Raw genomic sequence first — 19,779 nt, 5'->3', positions numbered from 1 at the left:
GAAGGATGTTGAGGCTCTGGAACGAGTCCAGAGAAGAGCAACAAAGCTGGTGAAGGGGCTGGAGAACAGGCCTTATGAGGAGCGGCTAAGAGAGCTGGGGTTGTTTAGCCTGGAGAAGAAGAGGCTGAGAGGGGACCTCATTGCTCTCTACAACTACCTGAAGGGAGGTTGTAGAGAGGAGGGTGCTGGCCTCTTCTTCCAAGTGACAGGGGACAGGACAAGGGGCAATGGCCTCAAGCTCCGCCAGGGGAGGTTTAGGCTAGACGTTAGGAAAAAATTCTTTACAGAAAGGGTCATTGGGCACTGGAACAGGCTGCCCAGGGATGTGGTTGATTCACCTTCCCTGGAGGTGTTTAAGGCACGGGTGGATGAGGTGCTGAGGGATATGCTTTAGTGTTTGATAGGAACGGTTGGACTCGATGATCCGGTGGGTCTCTTCCAACCTGGTTATTCTGTGATTCTGTGATTCTGTGACCTCTATTTACTTTCTAGCACTTGATAGGATAGGATGACTAGACTTCCAAAATGAAATCTTTTACTTAGCAGATTACTATCTAGGTATCAGAAGCCCAAGTCCATTGCAGTGTTGTTACTTGGAGGATGTGTATTATCTGAGTTGTTATAAGAGTGTAAACAATGAAAAAATGCAACAAATATTGATGTGTTGCTGCTTAAATATATATATTTTGTTTATTTTATAGAAACTTTAATCAAAGACCTTGATGTAATAACAATTCCTAGTAAAGATGTTGTGATGGTACACGAGCCAAAACAAAAGGTGGATTTAACAAGGTACCTAGAAAACCAAACTTTTCGTTTTGATTATGCCTTTGATGACACAGCTCCTAATGAAATGGTTTACAGGTATGTGTATATGCTTTTTTTGTGAATATTTTTTTCTCATGTATCTCTCATGTCAATAACTGTGGGCTTACCTTAGTCATGGGCTTTACTTCTGTTTCTCTGTGTTATCAGATATGTATATTACCTCTATTATTTTGCCTGTTTACTTTTGTTTTAGCTCTGTTCATCCTGAATTTTTCATCTGCAATATAATCTCCACTGCTGTTAATTTCAGTCCTGCTCTCAGTCCTCCTCCAAGCCCCGCCTTTCCAGGCTCTAGCATGTATTGCCTCTGCAGGAGGCAAACAAATGAGGAGAGGATGGGGAAAGAGTACAGAGAGAGAGATTATATTTGCTCTGTTGCTGACATACCTGAGTTGTTGGAAGTGATCTAGCTGATGCAATATGGAGCTACATAAAGCTAATTTATCTTGCTTAAAGTGCTGAATTTTTCTGATTTATAAACAACAGCAACAAAAACACACTCACCCTCTCCCCAAAGTATTTGGATCTCCATTTTCTCCTTTATTCTTCTGTTTCACTTCCACAGTTGGAACAGAATAATGCACACAGTACTTTTAAAATCTTATTTAGAAGTAGCTGTTTACCTTGTGCAAGCTTCTAAATGGATTAGATATAGCAGCAGGCAAGGTTAGACATAACAGGTCATAATCCTGGTACATAGTCTAAATATTGTGAAGATATTGTGAAGATTTTTTGCAAGGAATATAATGAAGATAATTTTCCTTATGCTTAGAAAGTGCTTCCCATAGCCTTAAGGAGTAGTGACAGAGAAATATCTTAATTCTTGATTTTAATCAAACAACTAGGAAGTTAACATTGGCATCGTATCCCAATTGATGTTAGATGCTAATACCCTGGCAGTGGATAAGACAATTAATAGTTAAAGAATTATTAAAAGGCCTTGAAAATGAAAACTTGTGTCTTATGCTTGATATAAGTAAGAGGAGAAGGTTAGCAAAGTAAAATCTTTTTAGTCTGTTAGTTTACACTTATGAAAGGCTTCTAAACAGCAAGTGGTGCCCTTGGATATTTCTGTCTCTAATGACTGTCTACTGGTAGCATCTTTTTTTACTTGATACTGAAGAGCTGTGGGAGAGTCACTTTTTTATAAATCAGCAGAATAAATAATTTCAAACTCAATTAAACAGAGATAATGGAATGTGCTTCTTGGGTTGATAGGTTTCTTGAAATTTATATTTTAAATATAAATAGAACAAACACTAAAATATAGGAATATCCTCTTGAGAACAAAAGAAGTATATGTTTGGAGGAAGCAAAAAGGAAAGACTAAAGCTAATCAGGATTCATCTGTTACATTTTTGATGAAAATTTATGATTCATTTACACTTGGATTTTTGCATAACCCTTAGTTGCTGAAGGGCTCGGTCTTACCCATATTATTTTTGTAAGTGATCTTGTGTTTGTTCCAAAATGGAATGGAAGGAGGTTGTAACACCTCAGTGTTTCTGTAAGCAATAGTTCTTGTTTCTGTCACTAAACATACGTTATGTGTAAAAACCTGGAAAAAGTTTAGAAAGAGAGACTGTTGCAGAGAGAACCTTACCTCCATCACCTAGTAGAGGTAACCCTCCATAAGGTTACCCTTTGCTTTTGGAGTTTTTAATGAAGTAATGGTGAAAAGCAGCTGAAGGAGGAACAATAACTCTACATTTTTGAAAGTAAAAATTATTTCTCTAACACAGAAAAGTGATACTTTGGAGAATAGTTTTGACACATCAAATAATACTTGAGGGATAACCGGATTTTTCCATTCTGATGAGCTTGGGTATATGTTTTCTTGGACCTTTTCTCAGTGTAATTGTGTTCTCAAAATATTAAGACATGAAATGTTGTTTTGACCACATGTCTTCTAAACTTAATCCTGGAAGCTGATTTAGGGAAAAAAAACCAAATCCAAAACTATGGCAGAATTTTTGCATTGGCAAAATCTAAGTATTTATCTGTTGCACTGTTCTACTTCCATATTTTCTAATGCTGTAGGGAGTTCCAAACTCCATGTAGTAGGCTGTGCTGTGTTGCATCATAAAAACAAGGAATTCTTTTATTCTCAGGGTTTGAAGGAGGATAATATTGTTGTAAAATAAATGGGAGACACTTTGTAGCTTTTGCTTAACTTCTTAGGATATTTTAATGCCTTAGAGCTGGTAGCCTCTTTAGTTCAGGAATTAATGTGGAGATATCCTTTACCTCTCAAAGTACAGAATCAGTTTTGTCACCTCGCCCTAAAACTTATAGTGTCCTTGTGGTAGTGTGGTGTCTTGAAGTAATTAAGTTTCTTAAGTACTGTTGGTTTTTGCATTTAAGGTTTACAGCTCGACCGTTAGTGGAGACCATATTTGAAAGGGGAATGGCCACTTGTTTTGCATATGGACAAACAGGCAGTGGAAAAACCCATGTAAGTATTTCTTCTACATGTCAGCAATACACTTCTTTTTATGCACACTCTGAAAAATTCTAATAAGTAACAAATATGCAAGTTACAGTTCTGTGATCTTTATTTTTGACTTTTTTTTTTTTTTAATTTAGACTATGGGTGGTGACTTTTCAGGAAAGAACCAAGATTGTTCTAAAGGAATATATGCACTTGCAGGTGAGACTATTGTTCTGCTGGCTTTTTCTAATTAGTTGAGGTCAAGACATTTCTACTCCCTGCTGTACAAACATAAAGGTGTCTATATTTTGCATTACAGTGGAGCTTTGGTAACATGTATAATAGTTCCTAGGTGTGTAGCCTTTACACAGTAAATAAAATAGATAGATAGATAGATAGATAGATAGATAGATAGATAGATAGATAGATAGATAACTTCAAAAACATAAGAAATATAATTTATGATTATTGGAGTTTACAGTTTTGGAGTCTTCTGTATCTTCCAATGTAATGTGGCAGTTTAAACTGCAGTTTTTTACTTGATTGACTGACCCTATCTGCTACACTTGCAAAATATGAGATGTGAAATAGACTGTTATTCATTCACGAGTCTTCACTAAACAAAAATACCTAACTAGATTTCTTTTTATTTTGGAAATGTATTCACAGCTCGAGACGTCTTTTTAATGCTAAAGAAGCCAAACTATAAGAAGTTAGAACTTCAAGTATATGCAACATTTTTTGAGATATACAGTGGTAAGGTAAGTACCTTTTCTTTTTCTGAGGAAGGAGGAATTTCTCTTTCACAAGCAAGATTGTGAGCTTGTCACATAAAAGATTTTTTTCCCTTTTTGTACTGAAAGCTTTATTTCAAATAATTCTTTACACTTCCATTCCAATCGTGTTTATGCATGGAATGCTTTGCATATTTTGATGTAAGAATTGAAGCAAAAATGTCTTTTAAAGCTCCTCTTTAACTGTTCTATGTCTTCCCCCTAAGGTTTTTGACTTGTTGAACAGGAAGACAAAATTAAGAGTGTTAGAAGATGGTAAACAGCAAGTCCAAGTGGTGGGATTACAGGAACGGGAAGTCAAATGTGTTGAAGATGTTCTTAAGCTTATTGAAATAGGCAACAGCTGCAGGTATTTCCCATAGCTTCCACCAAATTTTCATTGTAAATTAAAGAATCGGAACAAGATTTTTGTGTGTGTGCCTCTGTGGCTTTTTAATATGCAGTGATATTTTTGATAATGTTGGCTGCAAGTAAGGAATCTGCCTATCTTTTGAATAAAGATAGTTTAGGTTTCCTCTCCTAGAGAGAAATACGAAGTGATTTTTCTAAAGGATGTAAATTGCATGCATTATATAACCAGTTTACTGATTTAAATTCACATAATTTATAATCTGGAATTCTGTCAAATTCTTCAGTTCTAAAAGGCCTTGGTATGAAGTGACAGAAGTTAAGCCCTGAAAAAATGTTCTGAGTAGTGCGTTTAACATGTATGGTCCTTTGCCTGTTCACACGTCCTTCCTTTCTTTCCTTTTGTTAAAGGACATCAGGCCAGACATCTGCAAATGCACACTCATCTCGAAGCCATGCAGTGTTTCAGATTATTCTCAGAAGGAAAGGGAAATTGCATGGTAAATTTTCTCTGATTGATTTGGCTGGCAATGAAAGAGGAGCAGATACTTCCAGTGCAGACAGGCAGACACGACTGGAAGGTGCGGAAATTAACAAGAGCCTTTTAGCACTCAAGGTAACTGAAATGTTTCCATTGCCTATGAGTAGGTGGAAGCCTTCTACATATAATAGTGATAACTATTAAAAAAGAATGCTTTTGCAGGCTTTGCTTATCTACATTGTCCACTGATGTGACAAGTACAATAGCATATTGATTTTTCCTTTAAATGTCTGAAGAAACTCTTGGTAATTACCAAGTAGAAACATTGCAGAAACATTGTGCTCTCAACTTTCATGTAGTTTTAAAAAATAAGCCCAAATCCCCAGTAGTTGAATTTGAACACTTTCTTGATATACACCTAAAGTGGGAGGAGAGATGACTTAGTTTGGTACTCAAGGTCTGAAATACTAACTGGAAGTATTATAGAATCATAGAATCATAGAACAACCAGGTTGGAAGAGACCCACCGGATCATCGAGTCCAACCATTCCTATCAAACACTAAACCATGCCCCTTAGCACCTCGTCCACCCGTCCCTTAAACACCTCCAGGAAAGGTGACTCAACCACCTCCCTGGGCAGCCTGTTCCAGTGCCCAATGACCCTTTCTGTGAAAAATTTTTTTCCTAATGTCCAGCCTAAACCTCCTTACTGATCTTAGTGTGTATATATATATTAAGAAAAGATAAAAAAAAGGTTACCTTTATGACAGATTTATTTGCCACATTTAATTAAGTAACTAAAGAAGTAAACAACACAACAGCACTATATCCAGAATGAATTAACAAATCAATTAAAAAAAACCTTTGAAGTTGGAATCCATTTTTGACTACTCGTTATAGCAAATTGTCTAATACAATCACCTTACAGATTTTCATACAGTAATCCAGAACACATCGAGACCACTAAGAAATATTATTTAAATATTAAAATGCTTTTTTTTGTTTGTTTTATAATGCTCAAAAGAGGTTCAGTCAAAATAGGGAAAGTAATTTTTTGGTCTCGGTTGGGGAAACAGTTTTGAATGGCCCAAAACTTCTTTCTGTTGTTGTTCAGCTTTGCCTGGGTTTACTACTCTCCACATGAGCACTGTGGTTTTATATAAAGAATCTAAACCCAAAAACCACTGTGCTTACTTTTTCTATCCCAGTATAAACTTGGAAGACTCATATCAGACTCTAAGCAGATCTCACAAAACACCACAAAATTGTAATGTGTCATTACAAAATTGTACGTCATATTGAAGAACTGGAAGTAGCATTTCCAAAACTGTGTCCTGTTTTGATTTAGTATAAAAAAAATAATGAAAACCACATTGTGTTGACGTTATCACTGATTTCCAAATGTAATTGAATAAAGCTGTTTTGGTTTTGTGGGTTTTTTTTTTTAGTATACTTGCTGATTTTGTGCTGGCTAGTGCCTTCAGTGCAATACCCATACAACATACTTTAGTTTATTTTCATACAACTTGCCTTTTTAATTATAGTGAAAGGCACTGCTGCTGCTATACTGGTGATTGTGATCTAAGCTATATGGGGAAGGGGAAATAAAAATAAGTGGAAGCCTTGAAGAGGACTAAGCAGTGGTACAAGAAGATATAAATGTTATGTCAATATTGTCAATATGTTAGTTTTTCATCTGTCCCCAAAAATATTACACAGCTTTTTCCATTTGTATTTCAGGCCTTTGAAGTTAAATGTATGTTCTGAGGAGTGGGTTTTGGTGCTAATCCAAGATTTGCTATTTGCCTATGGATATCAGTCCTATCTTAACCTGTTCAGATTTTTGGCAAAGGAAATAATTTCTGTAATGTCTCTACACGGAAGTAGTGTTATCATTTTGTTACCTGACTTTCTGAGCTGTGATGAAAAGCAAAAGTAATTAAAAACTCCATTAATTTAGAAGCTGGCAATGTCCTCCTATAATCTTTTTACTATTAAGGAGGCAATCTAATTCTAATTTTGCAAGAGTGAGCAAAGTAAAAAAATCATTATAGTACATTAAAATATCGTAGTTAAACTCGTTGGTTTCTATATCAATAATTCAACATATACATTTGTTACTGTTTTTAGTTTGTAATGTCATTTGTTGAAAATCTGTTGCTCCTCTTCCTGTATAATGTGCTTTTTTCCTTATGTAAGTATAGTAGCAATGTACTATCAAATTAAAAAAAATCAAGTAACACGCTGCTTTGCTCACCTATAAGTATTGAGTCCTTTTCAGTATTTGCATGTGTAATTCACATTCAACAAGATTCAGTCTTTCTGTTTATCTGAGCTATGTCCTTTCTGTAAAATTCAGCTGGTGAATTTTTGAATGATAATTTTCTTAAAGCAAACTTGCCGTTGTGTTTATTCTGTTCTGCATAATGGTGATTTTATTCTGAGCCTGTTTTATGAGGCTTCCCAGTTGCAATGCTTTCTTGAATTATTATCCCACAGTTTCTTGCTTGGCTTTTGGAAGAAGCTGTTTATAGGAAATTTCAAAAGGTCACAAGGATAGGACCATAGCTAGAGGATTAGCTGAACCACTGTAGAACTAATCATGCAGCACAAAAGCCATTCCATCTATTAGTCATGCTAAAAGCAAAGCTATAATATGAAAAGATTTTGATGTATGATTGTTTCAAGAAGTTCTGTGTGTAAATGTGTTAAAACTGTACCAAGGAAGCCCTAAATCTGAAGAGATGCCTGTACAAAAAGTATTAAGGCAAAGCCAGAAACTGGAATTACTGATCAAAATATGACAACAGCAACAAAACAGAAATTTAAACTTTCTTTCTGTAAGAAGTAATTTATTAGCTGCTGAGAGAACTCTGAGTGGGCAGAAGCGATGTTTAGATTAGTGCAATCTTGGTTTGTACTGTTGTACTTAGTTAGAATCATAAAATCATAGAATAACCAGGTTGGAAGAGACCCACCGGATCATCGAGTCCAACCATTCCTATCAAACATGAAACCATGCCCCTTAGCACCTCGTCCACTCGTCCCTTAAACACCTCCAGGGAAGGTGACTCAACCACCTCCCTGGGCAGCCTGTTCCAGTGCCCAATGACCCTTTCCGTGAAAAATTTTTTCCTAATGTCCAGCCTAAATCTCCCCTGGTGGAGCTTGAGGCCATTCCCTCTTGTCCTGTCCCCTGTCACTTGGGAGAAGAGGCCAGCACCCTCCTCTCTACAACCTAATTTCAGGTAGTTGTAGAGAGCAATGAGGTCTCCCCTCAGCCTCCTCTTCTCCCCAGCTCTCTCAGCCATTCCTCATAAGGCCTGTTCTCCAGCCCCTTCACCAGCTTCATTGCTCTTCACCAGCTTCATTGCTCTTCTCTGGACACACTCCAGAGCCTCAACATCCTTCCTGTGGTGAGGGGCCCATAAATGAACACAGTATTCGAGGAGCGGTCTCACCAGTGCCGAGTACAGAGGGAGAATAACCACCCTGGACCTGCTGGTCACGCCGTTTCTGATACAAGCCAAGATGCCATTGGCTTTCTTGACCACCTTGGCACACTGCTGGCTTATGTTCAGTCGGCTGTCAACCAACACCCCCAGGTCTTTCTCCTCCAGGCAGCTTTCCAGCCATAAACTTGGGTGATCAGGCCCAGTCAACATGGGTTCACAAAAGGCAGGTCTTGCCAAACTAACCTGATCGCCTTCTATGACAAAGTGACTCGCTTACCGGATGAGGGAAAGGCTGTGGATGTGGTCTTCCTGGACTTCAGTAAAGCCTTTGACACAGTTTATCACAGCATTCTGCTTGAGAAGCTGTCAGCCTCTGGCCTGGACAGGCGCACACTCTCCTGGGTGGAAAACTGATTGGATGGCCAGGCCCAGAGAGTGGTGGGAAATGGTGTGAAATCCAGCTGGAGGCCAGTGACAAGTGGGGTTCCCCAGGGCTCAGTGCTGGGCCCAGCCCTGTTCAATGTCTTTATCAATGACCTGGATGAAGGCATTGAGTGCACCCTTAGCAAGTCTGCAGATGACACTAAGCTGGGTGAAAGTGTTGATCTGATGGAGGGTCGGGAGGCTCTGCAAAGATATCTGAACAGGCTGGACCGCTGGGCAGAGTCCAATGGCGTGAGGTTTAACAAGGCCAAATGCCGGGTCCTGCACTTGGGGCACAACAACCCTATGCAGTGCTACAGACTAGGAGAAGTCTGTCTAGAAAGCTGCCTGGAGGAGAGGGACCTGGGGGTGTTGGTTGACAGCTGCCTGAATATGAGCCAGCAGTGTGCCCAGGGGGCCAAGAAGGCCAATGGCATCTTGGCTTGTATCAGCAATGGTGTGACCAGCAGGTCCAGGGAGGTTATTCTCCCTCTGTACTCAGCACTGGTGAGACTGCTCCTCGAATACTGTGTTCACTTCTGGGCCCCTCACCACAAGAAGGATGTTGAGGCTCTGGAGCGAGTCCAGAGAAGAGTGACGAAGCTGGTGAGGGGGCTGGAGAGCAGGTCTTACGAGGAGCGGCTGAGAGAGCTGAGGTTGTTTAGCCTGGAGAAGAGGAGGCTGAGGGGAGACCTCATTGCTCTCTACAACTACCTGAAAGGAGGTTGTAGAGAGGAGGGTGCTGGCCTCTTCTCCCAAGTGACAGGGGAGAGGGCAAGAGGGAATGGCCTCAAGCTCCACCAGGGGAGATTTAGGCTGGACATTAGGAAAAAATTTTTCACAGAAAGGGTCATTGGGCACTGGAACAGGCTGCCCAGGGAGGTGGTTGATTCACCTTCCCTGGAGGTGTTTAAGGCACGGGTGGATGAGGTGCTAAGGGGCATGGTTTAGTGTTTGATAGGAATGGTTGGACTCGATCCGGTGGGTCTCTTCCAACCTGGTTATTCTGTGATTCTGTGATTCTAATACTGAGTACATCAATTGAGTTATACTTTTTAGGTTTGTGACCTGTGGAAGTTTTCACAAAGTTTGATCACCAGTATTTTCTTCTGAGCTGTAAAGAAAGGCGGTGGTAGAGCCAGAATCAAAGCTACTGCTTTTAACTAATAGAGTAAACACGAGTCACTGTCCAGGCTTCTTCTGCTGGCAGAGGCTGTAGATCATTCAGACTTTTGCAGCTCGTAATCAGAAATATTTGCTAGCCTGGAGATTTAACACGGAAATTTTTGTTTTTGTTGAATGCAATATATGTAAACATTTTGGATGAGATTCAGAAAGGTTTTAGGTTCCTAAGTCCTTTTTAAGCTTCTACCTCTCTAAAGGAATTAATGAGAGGTCAAGGACGAACACTTCTTGAATTCAAGCTTTAATAGTAAATTTTAATATCACAGAATCACAGAATCACAGAATCACAGAATAACCAGGTTGGAAGAGACCCACCGGATCACCGAGTCCAACCGTTCCTACCAAACACTAAACCATATCCCTCAGCACCTCGTCCACCCGTGCCTTAAACACCTCCAGGGAAGGTGACTCAACCACCTCCCTGGGCAGCCTGTTCCAGTGCCCAATGACCCTTTCTGTAAAGAATTTTTTCCTAACGTTATATATCTTAGAGGATAGCAGCATAACTAAGGCATATATTTCCTGATTTTCAATTGCATTTGTTTTATGTATTTTTCTTTAACATGGATTAAATAAATGTATATCTGTTTGTTCTTTTAGGAGTGCATTAGAGCCTTAGGCCGAAATAAACCTCATACACCATTCAGAGCAAGTAAACTTACTCAGGTGCTAAGAGATTCATTCATAGGAGAAAACTCTCGTACTTGTATGGTAAGTTTGTTTAGTTCACTGTATGTTTTAACAATTACAAAGAGAAAAGATCGTATGTTTAGAACTGGTCACTTACTACTGGCAATGTGTTAGACAATTTTATACATTAACTGACACAATATTTGGAGTAAGTTTTTCAGCAGAGACATTTCTGATAACTTGCTCCTTTCTCACTTTTATTGTCCTTTCTTATTGCTTGTTCTAGTTTTCTAGCTAGGCACCTAGCTAGAAGCACTCCTAGCTTGAGGGTTTTTCTGTTTGTTTGTTTTAAATAATGTCTTAATTATATGAGATTATTGTTTGTTGAATCAGAATTTTTGAAAAGGTGGTGTAGACTGGAAGTATAGTGGTGAGTTATGATCTTTAAATGACAAAGGCAAATTTAGAATTGGCATCAGAATATGCTCTAGGGTTTTAAGGGGAGAAGTAGTTGGGACAGATGGGATGAATATTTGTATACTGTATAAATGTGCATTCTCATCAATCTGAAAAACACAATTCTTCTGTCAGATGGTGGAAAGGACAGATAAAAGAACAGATGCCCAGTAGTTTTATTTGTGTATCCTTAATGTTTTGTCTTATGGAAATGCAAACTCTCTGCAGTGGACACTGACTGTTAGGCTTGTTTGCTGTGGTAAGTTGACCTTGGCTGGCTGCCAGGTGCCCACCAAGTCACTCTATCACTCCTCCTCAGCAGGACAGGGGGGGAGAAAATAAGAATGAAAAGAACTTGTGGTTCAAGATAAAGGCAGTTTAATAAAGAAAAACAAAGGCTGTATGAAAAGGAAAAACAAAAGATTTTTTCTCTACTTCCCATCAGCAGACAATATCCAGCCACTTCCCAGAAAGCAAGGCTTCAGCACAAGTAGTGGTTGCTCCACAAGAGAAACTTCATAATAACGAATGCCCTCCCCCCTCCTCCTTTCTCTTAGCTTTGATTGCTGAGCAGATGTCACATGGTATGGAATGACCCCTTTGGTCTGTTTGGGGCAGCTGTCCTGGCTGTGTCCCCTCCCAAGCTCTTGCCCACAACCAGCCTGCTGGCCTTTGGGGGTGAGGGGGTTTGGAGAGGCAGCCTTGGTGCTGTGGGAGCACTACTCAGCAGTAGCCAAAACCCTGGTGTGTTATCAACACCTTTCTAGCTACCAGTACACAGCACAGCACTGAGGGCTGCTATGGGGAAAGTTAACTCCATCTCAGCCAGAGCCAATACATTTGCATTGGTTACTTTTGATAGGCTCCTTGAAATTAGTCTAAAAGCCACAGTAGTCTGTAGATCACAACATGAAAACCATGGTGATAGGGCGGCCTAGTCTTCTCTTTAGATGTTGGATATGGTGCTAATTTGAAAATGGTGATAAAATAGCATTTTTGATTAATGTTTTATTCTTCATTTTTCTTTCCACTGAGACAAAATTTCATAAATCCTATTCAGAATCAGAAAGCTAAACTATGCATATCTAGCCAATGTATCCACACTGCTAAAAAAGGTTTGGAAAGTTAGACTGTTGGGAATTGCTCTCTGTACATAGAAGGATTAACATTTGTAAATGTTTCATGAAGTTCTTACTTGCACCCTTACCACTCCTTAAAGTGTTAACAAGCTGTCTTCATTTTGGTGAAGCTTTCTTATTTAATTATTACTCTTCTCATAGAGTTGACATAACATTTTTTCCTGTTTAAATACATGAGAAAGCCAACAAGAATAATTCATGATCTGTGGTTGTTTAATTTCTGATAAAGCTTGTATTCCTTCCTTTTATAGAATCATAGAATTGTTAGGGTTGGAAGGGATCTTAAAGATCATCTAGTTCCAACCCCCCTGCCATGGGCAGGGACATGTCCCACTAGGTCAGGCTGCCCAAGGCCCCATCCAACCCAGCCTTGAACACTTCAAGGGATGAGGCATCCACAACTTCCCTGGGCAACCTGTTCCAGTGCCTCACCACTCTCACAGTGAAGAAATTCTTCCTTACATCAAGCCTAAATGTGCCCTTCTCCAGCTTATACCCATTCCCCCTTGTCCTATCACCACAAGCCTTTATGAATAGTCCCTCTCCAGCTTTCTTGTAGGTTCCTTTCAGGCACTGGAAGGTCGCTATAAGATCTCCTCGGAACCTTCTCTTCTATAGGCTGAACAACCTCAACTCTCTCAGCCTGTCCTCATATGGAAGGTGCTCCAGCCATCTGATCATCTTTGTAGCCCTCCTATGGACCCATTCCAACACTTCCATATCCTTCTTATGTTGAGGATTCCAGAACTGGACACTATACTCCAGGTGGGGTCTCACAAGAGAGGAATAGAGGGGCAGAATCACTTCCCTTGCCCTGCTGGCCACGCTTCCTTTGATGAAGCCCAGGATACAGTTGGCCTTTTAGGCTGCAAGCGCACATTGTCGGCTCATGTTGAGCTTCTAATCGACCAGCACCCTGAAGTCCTTCTCTGCAGGGCAGCTCTCAATCACATCATCCCCCATCGTGTACTGAAAACAGGGATTGCCCCGACCCAGGTGTAGGACCTTGCACTTGGCCTTGTAGAACTTCATGAGGTTCTCACAGGCCCACTACTCCAGCCTGTCCAGGTCCTTCTGGATGACATCCTGCCCTTCCAGTGTGGCAACTACACCACTCAGCTTGGAAGTTGGTCATACAGGATTTGCCGCTGGTGAAGCTATTCTGGCTGCCATTTATCACCTCCATGTCCTCCATGTGCTTCAGCATAGGTTCTAGGAGGATCTGTTCCATGATCTTCCCAGGCACAGAGGTGAGGCTGACAAGTTGGTAGTTCCCAGGGTCATCTTTTCTACCCTTTTAAAAAATGGGCAAAATGTTACCCTTCTTCCAGTCACCAGGGACTTTTCAAGTATCATGGAGAGTGGCTTGGCAACCACATCGGCCAATTCCCTCAGGACTCTGGGATGCATCTCATCAAGTCCCATAGACTTACATATGCTCAGGTTCCTCAGGTGGTCAAAAACCTGATCCTCCTCTACAGTGGGAAGGGGTTTACCCCACTGGTCACCATCTTGCTGTCCCATGACCCAGGAGGAGTGAGGTGGGCGGTTATTGGTGAAGACTTAGGCAAAAAAGTTAAGTACCTCAGCCTTCTCCTCATCTGTTGATACGAGGTCACTATTCCCAACCATCAGTGGGGGTACCTTCTCTTTAACCTTACTCTTTTGATTAACGTACCTGTAGAAGTCCTTCTTGTTGGTCTTCACTTCCCTTGCCAAGTTCAGCTCCAGCTGCGCCTTGGCCTTCCTGACCTCATCCCTGCACAACCGGGCAGTGTCCCTATACACGTCCCAGGTTGCCCATCCCTGCTTGCACTGCCTGTGCAGTTCCCTCTTCTTGAGTTTAACCAGCAGGTCTCGACTCAGCCACGCTGGTCTCTTCCCTTCCCTGTCTGATTTTCTACATACAGGGACTGAGTATTCTTGCGCTTTATAGAAAGCATCCTTGAATATTTTCCAGCTCTGTTCCGCTCCCTTATCTTGGAGGATCATGTCCCAGGGGGTCCTACTGAGTAATTCCTTGAAGAGCTGGAAGTCTGCTTTCCTGACATTTAGGGTCCTGACTATACTCCTCACCTGTCCCATATCACTCTGGACCTTGAACTCTACCATTGCGGGATCACTGCAACCCAGGCTGCCTCCGATCTTGATATCACCCATGAGCTCACTTGCATTGGTGACCATCAGGTCCAGTATTGCATTTCCTTGGGTGGGGGTCTCTGTCAGCTGGACTAAGAAAGTTATCCTCAGTGCACTCCAGGAGTCTCCTGGATTGCCTACAGTTTGCTGAGCTACTTTTCTAGCATATATCAGGGTAGTTGAAGTCCCTGAGTAGGATGACAGCTTGTGAGAGTGAAGCCTCCTTTAGCTGGAGGAAGAAGACTTCATCGGTTGTCTCTCCTTGATCTGGTGGCCTGTAGTATACACCAACCACAAGGTTCCTGTTGGTTCTTCTGTCTTTAATTTTGACCCATAGGCTTTCAACCTGTTTGCGGCTACTCTCCAACAACACCTCTTCCCATTCTATCCCTTTCCTGAGGTAGAGGGCAACGCCTCCACCCCTCCTTCTCGGCCTGTCCCTTCTGAACAGCCTGTAGCCGTCGATAGCCACACTCCAGTCATGGGATTCGCCCCACCATGTTTCCATGATGGCAACTAGATCATAGTTTTCTAGTAGCACAGTAGCTTCCAGCTCCTCCTGCTTGTTATTCAAGCTTCATGCGTTTGTGTAAAGGCACTTCAGCTGGGCTGCCAGTTGCATCACCTTCCCAGTGGAGCCTTTATTACCTATAAGGTGTTTTAGAGAAGTATCCTCCCTGACACCTGACCCCTAACACCTGTCCTTCCACCACTTGTTACAGACTAGCTTGATGTTTTCCCCCTCCCCCTTCACATCTAGTTTAAAGCCCTATCTACAAGCCCTGCAATCTCCTGGGCAAAGACCCTCCTCCCCCTCTGAGAAAGGTGGTGCCCATCTGATATCTGCAATCCCAGTGCCATGTAGGCCATCCCATTATCAAAAACCCTGAAGTTATTGCAGTGACACCAGCCACAGAGCTATGTATTAATTGATTGGATCTGTCTGAGTTGTGCTATGTCACCACCTGTAATTGGAAGGAGGGAAGAATGATATATATATGTGTGTGTGTGTGTGTGTATATATATATTCAATATAGTCCTAAATTAAGGGGAAAATCCCTTCTGTAAGTGAGTGGAAATATGCTTTTATTATTTATTTATTTCCTCATTCACATAAATGCAGTTAGTTTATAATTAAGAATAAGAAAACCTTTTCATGATGAGATACTGCCTTCAAACTCATTCTTCCTGTTAATTTTTTATGTAGTTTTAAGTACTAGGACCATTTGTGACATTCTGGTTTAAGTGTTTGTTTACATGTAATTTTTATCAAGGATTTAATCAGCAATGCTTTTTCTTAAGGTACTGATGTGGGAAGAAGAGCATTTGGGTGGTTATGACTTACTCTAAATTATAGTTGAAAGGAAGGAGGGAAAGAAACCTACAGTGCATTTTACGATCATTTGAACTGTGCTCTTGCATTTGCAGCACTTGTTCCTGGGATAACTAGATGAATGCAGAAAAAAAGCTGCCTGTCTAGTGATCTGACACATTTCTGAACAGCATATATTGAATTGAAGGAGATGTAGGAGATACTTTAGCCTGGAATTACCTCTTGTCCTCCCCAGTTCCCTGGAAAGAGGAGAGGACATTTGCACTTCAGTAGTCAAGTGGTGAAAAGAGTGGATAATGACCTGCAGCTTTACCTCTCTTCAGGGTGTTCCTATTCCTCTTTTATCAAGAAAATGTATTCAGCCTTCCAGTGCTGTATTTACATTTGGCTCTTTGGCAGGGTGTGTCTGGTTTGTAAGTATGTTCATGTTTAGGTTTTATATCATTCACTGGCAAAATTTTACTGATGAAAAATACAGGGAAAGGAAAGAGCAAGTCATTGTGGTTTATAATAGCTAAAGTTGAACAGTATTTTATTAAATTAAAAGAATAATTATCCTGCAGGTACATTGACTGCTTGTTGACAGCAGAACCATGCAATTAACTGTGGTGCTTCAAATTTCTAAAAATCAATGCATAAGTAACTTAATAATGAGTAGTTTCATTTCAGGTTTCTGCAAGCTGACTGTGGAGATCATTGCTGTGTTCTCTAGAAGAGTGACTACTTTATGTGAAGTAAATTAAACATAGAAGAACTTTTTAGGTACAATACATTTATACACTCTACTGTTATAACAAGGTAACATGTAGATGATGATACCATTTCATCCAAAATATTTTAGCCTGTTACAGGCAACATAAATGAAAGAGACTGCAACATAGAAGTATTATTCGATTGGAGAATATATTTATTGAATATGTAAGATAATTCATCAAAATTTGACCTCTTTTAAGATGCTGGTTTTGCTTGTCAATGAGGAGGTATTTATTGTAAAAGGATTCCTCAAGAATACAAAGATTTGTCCCAATGTTCTAATATGCTATTAGAAAGTAAGACACTTTGCAAATATGTGATACTTTTTATCATGGAAAGCATATAAAATCATGTAGTAAAAACCTGTGATTTTAACTTTCTGAGAGATTCTTGAAATGTCCTGGTATAAAATACCTGCTGGGCTTTTTCCACTTCCTTTCTGATATGCTAATCTTTAAATGGGATATTTGAGTCAAATTTATTTTCATAATTTATATACTTAATTTTTATTTGACATTATCTTTTCTCATTTACCGAATTTCTTTTTACAGTTTTAAAAGTTACATCTTTAGAGATGGAGCATCTCGTCTGTATATAAGGTTAAAATATGATTTGGAAACATATTCTTTTCAAATTTCAAAAAGAATTCAAACAATTATTTTGAAAATAACTTCCCTGTGGACAGTTATGACTAGGATTTGCATCATTCTAAAGAAATCTAGAGACATACAGTCAGCATAAATGGGGGAGGTAACTTTATTAGTTGCTGCAATTTCAATGAAGTTCTTGTCCTTAAATAGTTTCAAAAAACATTTTGTAGAATCATAGAATCATTTAGTCTGGAAAAGTTATTTAAGATCAAGTCCAACTGTTAACCTAGCACTGCCAAGCCACCACTAAAACATGGCCCTAAGCATCACATTAAACTGATGGAAGAGATGCATGCACTTTTCATATTAAATGACTTTGGAAGGATTTTAGGAACTGCGTTATAGAGAGACATGCAATCACATGATCTTTTTAAATCCACGCTTGCTGTTTTCACTAATAACTGATGCATTAGAGGTATTAGTATTAGAGGTTTAAACTTAAGTCTATGTGGTAGCAGGCTCTTTAGACTTTCTACCCCCGTCCCACCACATATTTTCCCTTCTCCTCAGTAGGAGGATTCTCTAAGTATGGCTACCTGTGATTTTGTGCGGTAACATCAGTAGCAGGATGAAAGAGAAAACTAGAATCATAGAATCATTAAGGTTGGAAAAGACCTCTAAGATCATCAAGCCCAACCATCAGCCAAACACCACTGTGCCTACTAAACCATGTCCTGAACTGCCACATCTACACATTTTGTGAACACCTCCAGGGATGGAGACTCCACCACTTCCCTGGCCAGCCAGTTCCAGTGCTTCACCACTCTTTCAGTAAAGAATTTTTTCCTAATAACCAGTCTATAAACTTCCCCTGATACAACTTGAGGCCATTTCCTCTCATCCCATCACTTGTTACTTGTGAGAGGAGACCAACACTCACCTCACTACAACCTCCTTTCAGGTAGTGATAAGCCCCAGCCTCCTCTTCTCCAGACTAAACAGCCCCAGTTCCCTCAGCCACTCCTCATAAGACTTGTACTCCAGACCCTTCAACAGCTTCATTGCCCTTCTCTGGACATACTCCAGCAACCCAATGTCCTTCTTGGAGTGAGAAGCGCAAAAGTGAACACAGGATCTGAGGTGCAGCCTCACCAGTGCTGAGTACCAGTGCATGATCACTTCCCTGGTCCTGCTGGCCACACCATTGCTGACCCAAGCCAGGATGCTATTGGTCTTCTTGGCCACTTGAGCACACTGCTGTCTCATGTTCATCTGGCTGTCAACCAGCACCTCTGGGTCCTTTTCTTCCAGGCAGCTTTCCAGCCACTTTCTTCTAAGCATATTCTTTTAATCAGCACACCATACAGGAGTCAAATTAAGAAAGTACACTGGCTTCTCTCTTTCAAGCAGATTTATACAGTTCTTCGGTTTCCGAACTTCAAAGCCAAATAGGTATTGCCTCTTTCATATCCACACTCTTGTGACTGACTTCAGTCACGTCCTCACTCCACTCATTCCCAGGCGGGTTTTCCCAGCCTGACTTTCTCACACATTCAAGATTCATTATCCTGTGTGTCTTGTTCGGAATGCCTGGTCTTTTAATCATGTTTATTGTAATATGATTGATACCAGCTTCATGTTATTTTAGTCCCAATTAATCTTCCATATACTTGGCGTTGCTCTCACATCTCCCCCTTTTTTGTTTTGGAAGATTGGGTTCACAGCAAGGGTAGCAAGGACCTTGACTTTTGTTCTTCTGAGATCTTGTTTCATTTCCCAGATGATTCTGAGCATTGCAAATATAAAAACAACACAAGCGCAACCAAGACCAACAAATGCCCAAATTCATAAATTTGAATCTGGTAAACCAGTATTTTGGGTTCAGCCATTTCACACTATCAGAAATGTCATTCATTGTACTTTTATGTACTAATTTTTGTAGTACTACTAAATGCCTTTGCAAGGCAAGTGTTAAATCTTGAAACATTCAATCTGTTAATTGAAAAAGCACCTTAAACATGCTGCTTAATTTGATCCCATGTATATACACTATCATTCCACACTACATGCACAACTAGGCAAAGCAAAGTGGTGAAGTCCAGGCTCTGAAATCAAGATCTCACCAATCTGTTAGCCAAACATCCTGGGAATCTCAGGAGCCCAGAGATGGTTGCTGCAAAAGTCAGTGTGTATTCAGCTCCTTTAAGTCCAAGGTGATTGCAGGATCTTTGTTTTGCTCATCTTTTATACTCTTTCCAAAGTCTTTGAGGCTGGTAACACCTCTGCAATATTCAGTGGGTGCTTTTCAACACTCAGGCATTATGTTTCTGCCTCTTTTCTTCAAAGACACTGCCTTTGTGTTCTGTTCTCCTCTGCTTAAGGGGTCTTAAATCACACAAAATAGGCTTCTTCACGCATCATTTGGGGATGGGAGGTCCAAAGAAAAGTTATGTATGCTAACTCTTGCTTTTTTATTGTCAGGGTGATCAAACATTGGATCAGGTTTGTCCAGAGAGGTTGTGGGGTCTCCATCTGTGGAGATATTAAAAAACCAACTGGACACAGTCCTGGACAATCTGCTCTTGGTGACCCTGCTTGAGCAGGGGGGCTTGGAGTAGATCATCTCAAGAGGTACTTTCTAACCTAAATCATTCTGTGATTCATGCCAGTCACAGGCTGCTTGGCCTGCCCTCCCCTCCTGGATGACCCTCTTATAACAGAGAAGGCCATCCCTCGCATCAAGGTTTGGTATGGCATGTGTCCCCACTGCTCAATGCCTACTGGGTTGCAGCC

The 19,779-nt window shown here is 40.5% G+C and overlaps 1 protein-coding gene across 2 annotated transcripts in view; it reads left to right on the top strand.

The window, feature by feature from the left end:
• Nucleotides 1–19,779, top strand: part of LOC138733793 (kinesin-like protein KIF2A) — a 147,751-nt gene that overhangs the window by 105,409 nt on the left and 22,563 nt on the right. For both annotated transcript variants that reach the window (XM_069881285.1, XM_069881284.1), the window contains exons 9-15: nt 702–864; nt 3,193–3,283; nt 3,415–3,478; nt 3,929–4,020; nt 4,260–4,402; nt 4,813–5,017; nt 10,547–10,657. In XM_069881285.1, coding sequence (XP_069737386.1) covers nt 702–864; nt 3,193–3,283; nt 3,415–3,478; nt 3,929–4,020; nt 4,260–4,402; nt 4,813–5,017; nt 10,547–10,657 — 869 coding nt within the window. The remainder of the gene's footprint in view (nt 1–701; nt 865–3,192; nt 3,284–3,414; nt 3,479–3,928; nt 4,021–4,259; nt 4,403–4,812; nt 5,018–10,546; nt 10,658–19,779) is intronic.

The sequence above is a fragment of the Phaenicophaeus curvirostris genome (genome assembly GCF_032191515.1).
Source record: "Phaenicophaeus curvirostris isolate KB17595 chromosome W unlocalized genomic scaffold, BPBGC_Pcur_1.0 scaffold_34, whole genome shotgun sequence".
NCBI lineage: Eukaryota > Metazoa > Chordata > Aves > Cuculiformes > Cuculidae > Phaenicophaeus > Phaenicophaeus curvirostris.
This window is presented reverse-complemented; position numbering and strand designations above follow the sequence as displayed.